The sequence below is a fragment of the Xenopus tropicalis genome, chromosome 6, assembly GCF_000004195.4.
Source record: "Xenopus tropicalis strain Nigerian chromosome 6, UCB_Xtro_10.0, whole genome shotgun sequence".
Taxonomy (NCBI): domain Eukaryota; kingdom Metazoa; phylum Chordata; class Amphibia; order Anura; family Pipidae; genus Xenopus; species Xenopus tropicalis.
The window spans coordinates 75690500-75702769 of record NC_030682.2 but is presented as its reverse complement, the minus strand read 5'-3'; the positions used below and the strand labels follow the sequence as shown (position 1 = coordinate 75702769).

General features: G+C 42.4%; 1 protein-coding gene across 2 annotated transcripts in view; it reads right to left on the bottom strand.

Moving 5' to 3' along the window:
• epb41l4b (erythrocyte membrane protein band 4.1 like 4B) overlaps positions 1–12270 on the bottom strand; it is a 179845-nt gene that overhangs the window by 65909 nt on the left and 101666 nt on the right. For both annotated transcript variants that reach the window (XM_031904419.1, XM_018094865.2), the window contains exons 4-5: positions 2328–2406; positions 576–620 (exon numbers count right to left, since the gene is read on the bottom strand). In XM_031904419.1, the coding sequence (XP_031760279.1) occupies positions 576–620; positions 2328–2406 (124 nt within the window). The remainder of the gene's footprint in view (positions 1–575; positions 621–2327; positions 2407–12270) is intronic.

Sequence of the window (12270 nt, the reverse complement as noted above, 5' to 3'; positions counted from 1 at the left end):
CTCTGTGAAGCGGATAGGCAGTTGGCCTAAAAAAGATGAAAGCAAACTTTTTCCTGGCCAACCGCCGATCCGCCCTGCAGAGTGGCTTACCGGTCCACTTTTCTCAGCCAGGCAGAAAAGTGCAGGAAGCGGATTAACACTTCATCTGCCCTCGTCCTTAAGATCCCTGATCTAGGAAGCAGATGCAATGAAAAAATCTGTACACTAAAAAGCAGGGACAGTGTGCAGCAGACATATAATATTAACACATTATGACTGTATACTTGATCTATGTCTATTTTTAAGGCTAAAATTAGCTAACATGGTGTTTATTCTGATTGTTCAAAGATCTATGAGCACATAAGTAGAACAGACTGTATGAGTTCCCTAGTTATGTCTAAAAACTGCATTTTTGGTTAAACTGGCTCTGCATGTTTGTCTACAACTGTCCACAAATCCACCCTTCCTAAACCATCAATACTAGAACTGCCTGTGTGCTAGGGCACTTTTTTTTAAGCTATACAGACTATGGTATCTATGATGCAGCATAACATTCAAATTAGAACCATTCTACTTTTAACATAAAATGGTCTTACCTTCCTGAAAGAATATCTTGTCTAAGCTGTAATACAAAAAGGTACCTAAAACAGAAAAGGGAGAATTTAAAAATGAATACCGTAATTTTCTGATATCTCTGAAAAGAGGCCAAATTCTCTAACAGTTTCAGATTTAGAAAAAAATGCTTTTCAACTTCTTATTTCAAGCATAAAAAAAGCTGGGCCCATATTTTCAAATTACTTGAAATTTTTATGTGCTGTTTTGTCAACTTTAAAGGAGAATTGCACCCACCCAGGTATAAAAGCCCCTTAACTGGCCTGCATCGATCCCCTCACCTTTCTCTTCTTACATAGTCTATAACTCAAAAAACTGGCCCTATATAAAAACCCAAACTAAAAGAGTAGAGCAGTGCAGCAGCCGACATAGACCCTGCTTGATCATGTGCAGTTGGAGCTAGCAGGAAATCAGCTTCAGCTGCGCATGCTCAAGCAGGGTCCGTGTTGGCAGTGAGACCCGAAACATTTTCAATTGAATGGAAGATGGGACCCAAGTACGCTGCTGCTCTGCTCTTTTAGGTTGGGTTTTCTATAGGGCCAGTATTTAGAGTTATTTGCGACTATGCGAGAAGGGAGAGGGCTCGATGTAGGCCAGTTAAAGGGGCTTTAATACCTGTGGGGGTGTGTGTGGTTCTCCTTTAATTTAAAAAGTTTAAAAAGTTTTTTTTAATCATGGCCTTTAATATACTATAATATTTTTTCCAAATTAATAACATTGGTATCATTTTTACCAACCACGCTGGCAAAATAATGGCCAAGTGGCAACACTAGTTGTGTATCATACCCTTTTCTCCTTTTAGATTGTAAGTTCTAATGAGCAGGGTCCTCTTTACCTAGTGTCAGTATTTGTATGTAACTCAGTATTTGTATGTAAGAACCTTCTACAGTTTTGTCGATATTTTGGCACTTTTATAAACTGATCAGTTTTAATGGTAGTTCACCAGCTATTAGCAGGTTTACTTTGTTGGGATGAAAGACAATATTAAAAATAAGCTGCAAATTCTCTTTGACTGTAATTAAAGGGTACATACAATGGACATTGTTACTGTAATTATGTCCAGGGTTTGTCCTTGTTTAGTGGACAGGAAAAGAGTAAGCATTTTGCATTGGGAATAAGAGCAGTTTTAGCTTTCTCTGCAAAGGCAAATGATAAATGCAAGATCTAGAGCTGCTGGTTTCCTAGGAGCTCATCAGACTGTTCAGGACTAATAGATGTATGTTTTGTATGCTAAGCAACACAGCACAGGGCACTACCTATAAATTACAGAGAGAGATTTATGGTTCTGTTTAACCAAGGCTACATAGGAGACAAAGCAAGGTCATATTCATTTTAAATTAGAAAATGTTAAATGTTTAAAAGTATAAATCCATCATCTCTGGAGCGCATTTTGGTAAAATACAGTAGACAATAAATGTACAGGTATGGGACCCCTTATCCAGAATGCTTGGGACCAGGGGTTTTCTGGATAAGGAATTTTTCCGTAATTTGGATCTCCTACCTTAAGTTTGCTAAAAAAAATAAATAAATTAAACAGTAATTAAACCCACTAGGATTGTTTTGGCTCCAATAAGGATTTTTATAAATGTGAATTATTTGATTAAAATGGAGTATATGGGAGATGGGCTTTCTGTAATTCGGAATTTTCTGGATAATGGGTTTCCAGATAAGGGGTCCAATACCTGTTTATAGTAAAAAGCAACCTAGTGTTACAAAAAGCCCATGCACTTACGTACCGTGTAAACTCTTCACGAAGGTTGTTAGGTTCAGATGAATAATACTTAATTTGAAAGTGCAAAGTATAGGGCGGTCCAACTGTTGATTGAAAGAGAGAAAATCAGATAACAAAAACTAAATTTATCTATTGCCAATACTTGAAACAGAAGATTTGGAAAAATGAATTCCCTATTAAAAATTATGAATTAAAAATTTCCCAATCAAAAATTACAACATACAGAGGAGCTCCATGATTACAAATGGGCAAATAGGTGCTACATAAGTGTCATACAAGTGAGAATTAAGCTAGGCATATGCTTTTAGGGTAGTTGCCAAACAATCAGTTAAATATACATGATTTGGCTACCGATGCTCTGGGTCAAATTAGAAAGATCTGGTTTTTGGCCAAGTTCAGGTGTGACTGGGTGGCATGCCATCCCTAGATTTGTGCTGCCCTAGGCCTGGGCCTTTATGGCCTTGCCAAAAATGCCAATAGACCATGAATAACACAGTACAATAAAGATAACCAATCTGGAGTATCGGAGGATAACCCTTGGCCCTAAAGGCAGTCATACATGGGATCTATTATCCAGAATGCTTGGACCTGGTGTTTTCCGGATAAGGGGACCATACCTTAAGTCTACAAAAAAATCATTTAAACATTAAATAAACCCAAGAGGATTGTTTTGCCTCCAATAAGGATTAATTATATCTCGGGATCAAGTACAAATCACTGTTTTGTTATTATTATTATTATTGTTATTATTATTATCATCATCATTTTTAAAAAAAATGTTAATTATTTGATTAAAATGGAGTCTAAGGAATATGGCCTTTCAGTAATTTGAAGCTTTCTGAATAATGGGTTTCCGGATAATGGATCCCATACCTGTACATGGATATCAGTTGGGCTTGACAGAGCATCATATATGTACCAGTAATAGTACAAAACTCAATTTATATAATATATAGTATAACTGAAATGTGTAAAACCATCTTAAAGAAACAGTAACACCAAAAAATCCCTAAATCACCTAAAATCTTTTTAAGTTGTTAAAATATAATGAACTGTTGCCCTGTGCTGGTAAAAGCTGCTGTGTAGCCATGGGTCAGCCATTCAAGCTGGAAAAAAAGGAGAAATGGCACAGGTTACATAGCAGATAACAGATATGCTCTGTAGCATAAAATAGTAACTACTCAGTTTATATGTTATCTGCTTTGTAACCTGTGCCTTTTCTCCTTTCTTTCCAGCTTGAATGGCTGCCCCCATGGCTACACTTGGAAGGGATATAGCCTTCAAGGCAACCTTGTTTCTGTAGAGGAGTGTCAAAGGTTCATTTAGTGCTGGGCGGTATACCGGTTTAACCGGTATACCGGTTTTTAAAAAAAAAAAACGGTATGAGTTTTAAACATACCGCTATACCGGTATGCGCGCCTCCTGCTGTTTTCCTCCTATTACTTCCGGGTTGCGCCCGTGCGTACGTGACGTCGGCACGCATGTGACGTCAGCGCGCACGCGACGTCGCTAGGACGCATCGCTGGAGCTGGAGGAACCACAAGTTGGGTAAGTTCTGCTGGGGGGTTGTGGCTGGGGTTGTGGTTGGGGGGGCTGGGGGGGTTGTGGCTGGGGCTGGGGGGGTTGTGGCTGGGGTTGGGGGGCTGGGGGGGTTGTGGCTGGGGTTGGGGGGGTTGTGGCTGGGGTTGGGGGGGTTGTGGTTTGTGGCTGGGGTTGGGGGGGTTGTGGCTGGGGTTGGGGGGGGTTGGGCTGGGGTTGGTGTTGGGGGGGGGCTGGGGTTGTTGGGGGGGGCTGGGGTTGGGGTTGGGGGGTTGGTGTTGGGGGTTGGTGTTGGGGGGGGTGGGGGGGCCACCAATATTTATTATTTATTATTTTTTTATTTATATACCGTCAAATACCGTGATACCGATATAATTTTGAAAAATACCGTGATATAAATTTTTGGTCATACCGCCCAGCTCTAGGTTCATTGTTGGAGAAAGAATGAAGTTCAGACTCATTTTCACATAGCAAGAGGATGTGTAAAATATGATATTTGAAGCAAGATACTATAGAGCAGGTTGAGTGGTTCATCCTGTGTGAAGAATCAAGTTAGGGCCCCTTGGGGCACAGGGCTCATGTAGGGAGTTTTGATATACCATCAAACATAAATTGCTTAACTTTTGGCAACAAGACCTCCTCCTTCTACACAGGTTTTGAATGACTGGAAGTCTGTCTGAGAAAACTGGTGGCCAGAGGCCCTCTGTAGGAACTGAGGTATGTTAACATAGTAACATACATAAAAGACATACGCCCATCAATTCAACCATATGCCTATATATAATCTGCCTAACTGCTAGTTTTGAGGAAGGCAAAAAAAACCATCTGAAGCATCTCAGAGGGGAAAAAAATCCTTCCTGACTTCAAAATGGCAATTGGATCAGTCCCAAGATTAACTTGTACTAAGAGCTGTATTCCCTCCCTTGCGAGAGAGCAGGGGTGGGCCAAGCCGACCGGGCGCCCTAGGCAACCCGGTCGCCCCCCCCCCCTGCCTTTGGCGCGCATGCGCAGTTGAACGCGCGGGGGTAAGGACAAGCGGCGGGGGCAATGACTAAAGAGAGCGGACTAGGGGTAGGCAGGAGAGGCTGCCTGGTGCCCCCAATCGTTGCGCCCTAGGCAGCTGCCTCTTCTGCCTACCCCTAGTTCCGGCCCTGCAAGAGAGCCATCCAACCCCTTCTTGAAGCTATATAATGTATCAGCCAGTATGACTGGTTCAGGGAGGGAATTCCACAACTTCACAGCTCTCACAGCAAAAATTCCGAATATTTAAACGGAACCTCCTTTCTTCTAAATGGAGTGGGTGTCCTTGTGTCAGTTGGTGAAAATGAACATCTCATTTAACATTGTTCACGTAACACAAAAATGGAATAGGCACTATTAGGGCATCCTGTACTAACTGGGAATTCTTTTCCCATAGGCCCGAACTGCCTGAAAAGATGGAGAATTTTACTTACCTTCTTGACGTAAATTCTATTTCTTCTAGTCCCGACATGTCAGTACACATGGGTAGCATCGCCCCTCCCCCACCGGAGGTAGGACCTATACCAAGCCAATTAAAATGAATCCTGCCCTATAAGACCACCTGACTTCCTCCTCACCACTGTTATACATTTGCCATAGCACTACAGGAAGCAAAATTGGGATGGGAAACCTGTACTGACATGTTGGGACTAGAAGAAATAGAATTTACGTCAAGAAGGTAAGTAAAATTCTCCTTTTCTTCTGCGTCCCACCATGTCAGTACACATGGGATCTACCAAGCCATGCCCCACAAAACTGTAAGGGGTGGGAAACAAAAAGGTACAAAACCCCAAAAGAAAGGCCAAAAACAAGGCCAACGTCCCGAAGAGGAAACAGGAACACTAATGAATTCCTGGAAATGAGACAAGAATGCTGAACAACCAAAAGAACAACAACAATCCCCCCAAGGTATTGGTAAGTGGCTGACAACCAAAGCTCAATTTCCAACTACTGCAATGCATAATGAGAAAAGCAAGCCAGAACAATAAATGTCCATTCCCTGCGACAGGGGTTCCCTCACAGACCAGAGGGCCTTTCACAAGACCCAGACGCTCACTGCAGATGACCATAATCCTGGCAAAACCAGCTCAATACTATCACTACCCTAGCACAGCCAGCAGGCCAGAAAAACCACACCAGAAACTGGCAACAACTAGGATAATAAACTCACTAGTGCTGGGGCTAAGAAACTGACCCTAAGCCCCAAACAGTTGCCCTAGAAAATAAAGTTTGTCACCTGCAAGCATCTACTCCACAGCTCAATGGGAGCAGCTCAAAAAAGAGTGGACAACTGTCTACACCTACCAAAAGAAGACCCAACAAGTGCTGATGCAACATGCAGAAGTCCAACTGTATTGAGACACTGCAGCACTCAAAGCCCACTAAGCCCAACCAAACTGGGGAACATAAGAATCTAATGAATGCAAATGCTGAGGCTAAAACAACAACAACAACAACAACAGTCTGCACACCCTTCTGAACCAAAAAGTCAAAATGCATATAGCCAATGGCACAGAAGCCAGGCAATGCACACCAAAACAATGCACTCTAGCTGGCCTGAATGCACAACTGGTGTGCCAAAGCAACAACCACACAGACAAAACCCTGAGAGGGAAGGCTGCTAGCACACATGCCATAGCACCCAAAACAACCAAACATTGCCAAACACCGAATGTGAATCCATGTATGAGCACTCCCGCTGCAAGCATGCCAACTTTTGGAGCACTGAACCATGTCAGAAGTCCCGGGAGGCAATGACCCTAGTCTTCTCTAGAACTGCCAGAGAGCAGACCCTCATGCATGCCACAAGGCTATAACTAAGACTTTGGACTTTGCTAAAGCGTTTGATACAGTACCTCACAGAAGGTTAATGATCAAATTGAGGAATATTGGCCTAGAACATAATATCTGTAATTGGATAGAGAATTGGCTGAAGGATAGATTACAAAGAGTGGTGGTAAATGGAACATTTTCTAATTGGACCAGTGTGGTTAGTGGAGTACCGCAGGGGTCAGTCCTTGGTCCTTTGCTTTTTAACTTGTTTATTAATGACTTAGAGGTGGGCATAGAGAATACTGTTTCTATTTTTGCTGATGACACAAAATTGTGCAAAACTATAAGTTCCATGCAGGATGCTGCCACTTTGCAGAGCGATTTGACAAAATTGGAAAACTGGGCAGCAAACTGGAAAATGAGGTTCAATGTTGATAAGTGCAAAGTTATGCATTTTGGTAGAAATAATATAAACGCGAACTATCTACTGAATGGTAGTGTGTTGGGGGTATCCTTAATGGAATTGCAGGCAGTGTCACTCTGTGGCTACTAAAGCAAATAAAGTGCTGTCTTGTATAAAAAAAAGGGCATTGACTCAAGGGATGAGAACATAATTTTGCCTCTTTATAGGTCCCTGGTAAGGCCTTACCTTGAGTATGCAGTACAGTTTTGAGCTCCAGTCCTTAAGAAGGATATTAATGAGCTGGAGAGAGTGCAGAGACTAGCAACTAAACTGGTTAAGGGGATGGAAGAATTAAACTACGAGGTTAGACTGTCGAGGTTGGGGTTGTTTTCTCTGGAAAAGAGGCGCTTGCAAGGGGACATGATTACTTTGTACAAGTACAATAGAGGGGAATATAGGCAGATAGGGGATGTTCTTATTTCCCATAAAAAGGATCAACGCACAAAGAGATTAGAGGAACGGAGCTTCCATTTGAAGCAGCGTAGGTGGTTTTTCACGGCGAGGGCAGTGAGGCTGTGGAATGCCCTTCCTAGAGATGTGGTAATGGCAGATTCTGTTAATGCCTTTAAGAGGGGCCTGGATAAGTTTTTGAACAAGCAGAGTATCCAAGGCTATTGTGATACTAATATCTACAGTTAGTATTAGTGGTTGTATATATATATAGTTTATGAATGTGAGTGTATAGATTGGCAAGTATAGGTTGTGTGTGCTGGGTTTACTTGGATGGGTTGAACTTGATGGACTATGGTCTTTTTTCAACCCTATGTAACTATGACTGTGTATAAAACCCAGTACAAAGACTGTATATACCAGGGCCAAGATACAGAAGGTGTATAGCACCTAGTATAGAGGGCAGAATTTACCTAAGGGCCAATATACAGTAGGTTCATAGCCCCTAGTACAGAGGGCTGTATTTACCTAAGGTTTAAGCAACAAAAAGCTGTATAATACCTATTACAGAAGGCTTTACATATACATAAAGGTTAATAATCAGAACACATACAGAACCTAGTGCACAGGGCAGTATATACTTTAGGGCTTACACTAGAAGGTGTATAGCCCCAGGCTCAGGCTGGCAATCTGTGGGTTCTGGCAATTGCCGGAATTCTTCTTGCCTACATGGTGGAGGGCCCATAATGGAAGACCCCACTCCGCTTGCCGAAAATATTTGCCCTGCTCCATGTCTGACATCAGCCTAAGAGACTTGTTAAGCCTATTAGTTACAATTGTATCTCAGTGCAGGTGTGGCTTTTTACCTTTCTGGACTCTCTGCCAAAAGTCCACTTATTTAATTAAAAGCAAGAAACAATCTTTTCAAGTGCAGGTGACGATCATTAAGATTTCAGGGCTCTCTGCCAAAAGCTATTTTTAATTAAGGCTAATGTCAGACCAGGTGTATGGCGTATGTTTTCGGCAAGCTGAAAAACGCTTGCCAAAAATACTCCTCCTACCTGTGCCTGCACTGGAATGAATGGAATACGTTCGGGTGCAGGCATATGTAGCCGATATCCACATTAAAAGACGAGAGAAAGCAAAGTCTCGCATTTTTATGCGTATTTCAGCTACATGTGCCTGCAACCGAGCCTATTCCATTCATTCGGGTGCAAGCACAGGTAGGAGGCGTATGGCGGTATTTTCGGAAAGCCGAAATTTGTATCTTTTTTTAGCTTCAGTGCAGGAGCTCAAAGGGAAAAGAGGGACTTTTCAGTAAGAATCAGGGACTGCGGGTTGAGCTGTCAAAAGAGGGACTGTCTCACGAAAATCGGGACAGTTGGGGGGTATGCAACTGGTTGGTGCTCACTGTAAGCATATCACCCTTCATTCATGTGAAAGAAGTAGGTGTGAACAATGCAGGGACTAAAAGGTATGAACAGTACAGGGGATTACATGTTTAAACAATACTGGGGTTTACATCCTGAATCTAAGGTGTGAACAATGCAGGGGTAGTTAATCTCAGTACTGATACCATTTAAAGCTTACACAAAGGTAAGCAGTCACAGCAGCCAGGTGGGGTGGGGGGCATCTGTAGCCACACACAGGGGCCACCAGTTGGAAAGCACTGCCATAGACAGTCATTATGTATTGAGTTTGTAGGAGCTGTATGGGCCTCTGTGTGCTTGAAATGCCAGAGCCTAATTTGAATCCCAGTCCATACCTTTTTTTGCAACCATTACAAATAGCTGTATATACCTCAGGGCTAACAAAGTAATAGTAGTATAGCAGTGATCACCAACCAATGGCTCGACATGTTGAATTCCTGATTTGGTGGTAAGTTTTGGTTGAATAAAAACAAGATTTACTACCAAATAAGCCTCCTGTGTGCATAGAGCAGCATGCCTGTGTGGTTAATTGAAAGGTAATGTTATTAAAAGATTAAAAAGATTCAGTTTTAGTTGGCACTGTCAAATGCAGGATATTATAGACAGACAGTCTAATTTGGGAAAGGACAAAAGGAGAGAGGTCAGGAGTAAACATGTAGAGTTCTGTTTCATCGGTATACAGGCAGTACTGAAATCCAAATTACGGAATAATTTTCCCTCAAGAAGTTGTATAGATTGAGAACAGAAGAGGGCCTAAGACAGAGCTATGAGGAACTCCAACAGAGAGAGCGTGAATGAGGTAGAGGAAGAGTTAGAGAGAAGGCAACTTTAAAGGACCTGTCAAGAAAGATGAGATGTATACCAAAGAAAGAACAATGTCACGAATGCCAGCTGAGTGGAGAATCTCTAGGAGGAGTGGGTGGACATCTGTGTCAAAGGCTGCAGAGAGATCTAGAAGAATCAGTATGAAATAGTGACCCTTAAACTTTGTCAGGAGAAGATGAGTGTGGTTTCTGTTAAGTGTGTTGGGCACAAGCCAAACTACAAGGGGCTGTGAATGGAGTTGTGAGTGAGACCAGCTGGTTATAAACAAGCCTCTCCAACCATTTGGATGCAATTGGAAGAAGGGAAACTGGACAATAGTTGGTGGGGGAGCTAGGATCAAGGGAATGTTTGTTTTGAGGACAGGAGTGATTAGTGCTTGTTTGTATGAAGAAGGAAAAGTACCAGTAGAAAGTGAGAAAGCCTCAACTCTAAGGGGCTGATTTACTAATCCACGAACGGTCCGAAGGCGTCCAAATGAGTTTTTTTTTGTAATGATCGGTATTTTGTGATTTTTTCGTAGCCGTTACGACTGTTTCGCAAATTGTCACGACTTTTTCATAGCGTTACGACTTGCGCGAATTGTCGCAACTTTTTCGTAGCCTTCGCGCCGAGTATGAAAGTTTCGGATTCATTCAAGCTTCAGTATCGTGACTTTTCTTGGGCCAGGTTGGAGCTGCAGAGTGCCATTGAGTCCTATGGGAAGCTTCCAAAAACATGCAAAGTCTGAAAGTTTTGCCCGCCGTTTACGAGCGCTCAATACAAAAAAGTCGCGACAATATATGAGAAAGTGGTAACGGCGACGAAAAAATGCAAAATATACGAAAAAGTCACAAAATGTTTGTTTCCAATCCAAATTTTTCCCATTCGGATTCGAATTTGTGGATTAGTAAATCAGTCTGGAAAACATCAAGGGGCGAAGGTTGGTATGACACCTTCCAAATAACATTGACACTTGTTTCAATCTAGCACTTCTAGCAAGGCTTCAGTTTTTTGTTTCCTTTGCATATATTTCTCTGTTCAACAGACATTTTTCCTTTGTTCATTCCAGAAGAGACTGTTATGTGTTGCCTAGCAACTGGATTCTGTTACCTAGACATATAACTTAAAAAATTAGTAACACCAACAAATTAAATTGTTTTATATGTACTTAAATATAATTCCCCGTTTTCTGTCTGATGCTAATTGAACTGTTTCAGAGCTGCCTAGTATGTGAATCTAAATGAATCTGAATGAACAGCCATATACTGTTACACTTATATTCTATATATACACACAGTAAATTGTGTCTGTCCCTAAGATTAGTAACTGCCCGCAGCAAAGAGCATGTGCAGTGAATCAGCAGAAAAGAAAATGGGGGATGCTGTACATTAGTGCTGTCCAACTGGCGGCCCGCGACCCCCTTCTGTGTTGCCCCCACCTGTCTGGCTGCTTTGATGGCTTACCTTTGTGTAAGATTTAAATGGTATCAGTACTGAGATTAACTGGCCCCTGCATTGTTCACACTTTAGATTCAGGCTGTAATCCCCCTGTATTGTTTAAACGTGTAATCCCCTGAACTGTTCACACTTTTTAATCTCTGCATTGTTCACCCACTGCATTGTTCACACCTAAGAATCAAACTGTAATCACCCACATTGTTCACCTGTTCACACCTGAGAAAGACTGTAGGAGCAGTGCCAGTATTGTGCCATTGTATGTACTGCCTGACCTATGCTGCCTGTGTGTACGGCACACACAGGCAGCATAGGGCAGACAGAGCATGGCACACACAGGCAGCATAGGGCAGGCAGAGTATGGCACACACAGGTAGGGTAGGGCAGGCAGAGTATGGCACACAAAGGCAGCATAGGGCAGGCAAAGTATGGCACACACTGGCAGGGTTAGGGCAGGCAGAGTATTGCACACACAGGAAGCATAGGGCAGGTAGAGTAGGGCACACACAGGCATCATAGGGCAGGCAAAGTACTGCCTGCATGTGCCATACTCTACCTGCCTTATGCTGCCTGTGGGAGGTGAAGCTGGCAGGGATTTGTTCAGGGAGTTTGTTAGTTTGTTCTGGTCCCTAAGGTGTGTAATTATGTTCTGGGGGTTGGTGTGCTATCCACAAGGGAGGAGGCATATGGATTTAAGGGTGTGTCTTAATATGACATTAATAATATAATTCTTTCACATATGAATGATGGTTGATATCCCAGCAGTGAGGACCAAACATTTAGGTTTTTGCTGCGCTACCACCATTGTGATAACATGGGTATGATTTGAAGTGGGTGTGGTTAAAAAAGGGGAGTGGTCAAAACTGGCTTCCATTAGCAGCCCGCCACTTTGTATGCTAGAGAAATTCTGGCCCTCGCCACCATAGAAGTTGGACAGCACTGCTGTTCATCATTTTTAGCCCACTTCTATAGTTAAGCTTTAGTTCTCCTTTAAGTTTAATATGGTTGAAAGGCACAGGTTTACATAGTAGACAACAGATAACCTGTGTAGATAAGCTCTGTAGAACACAATGA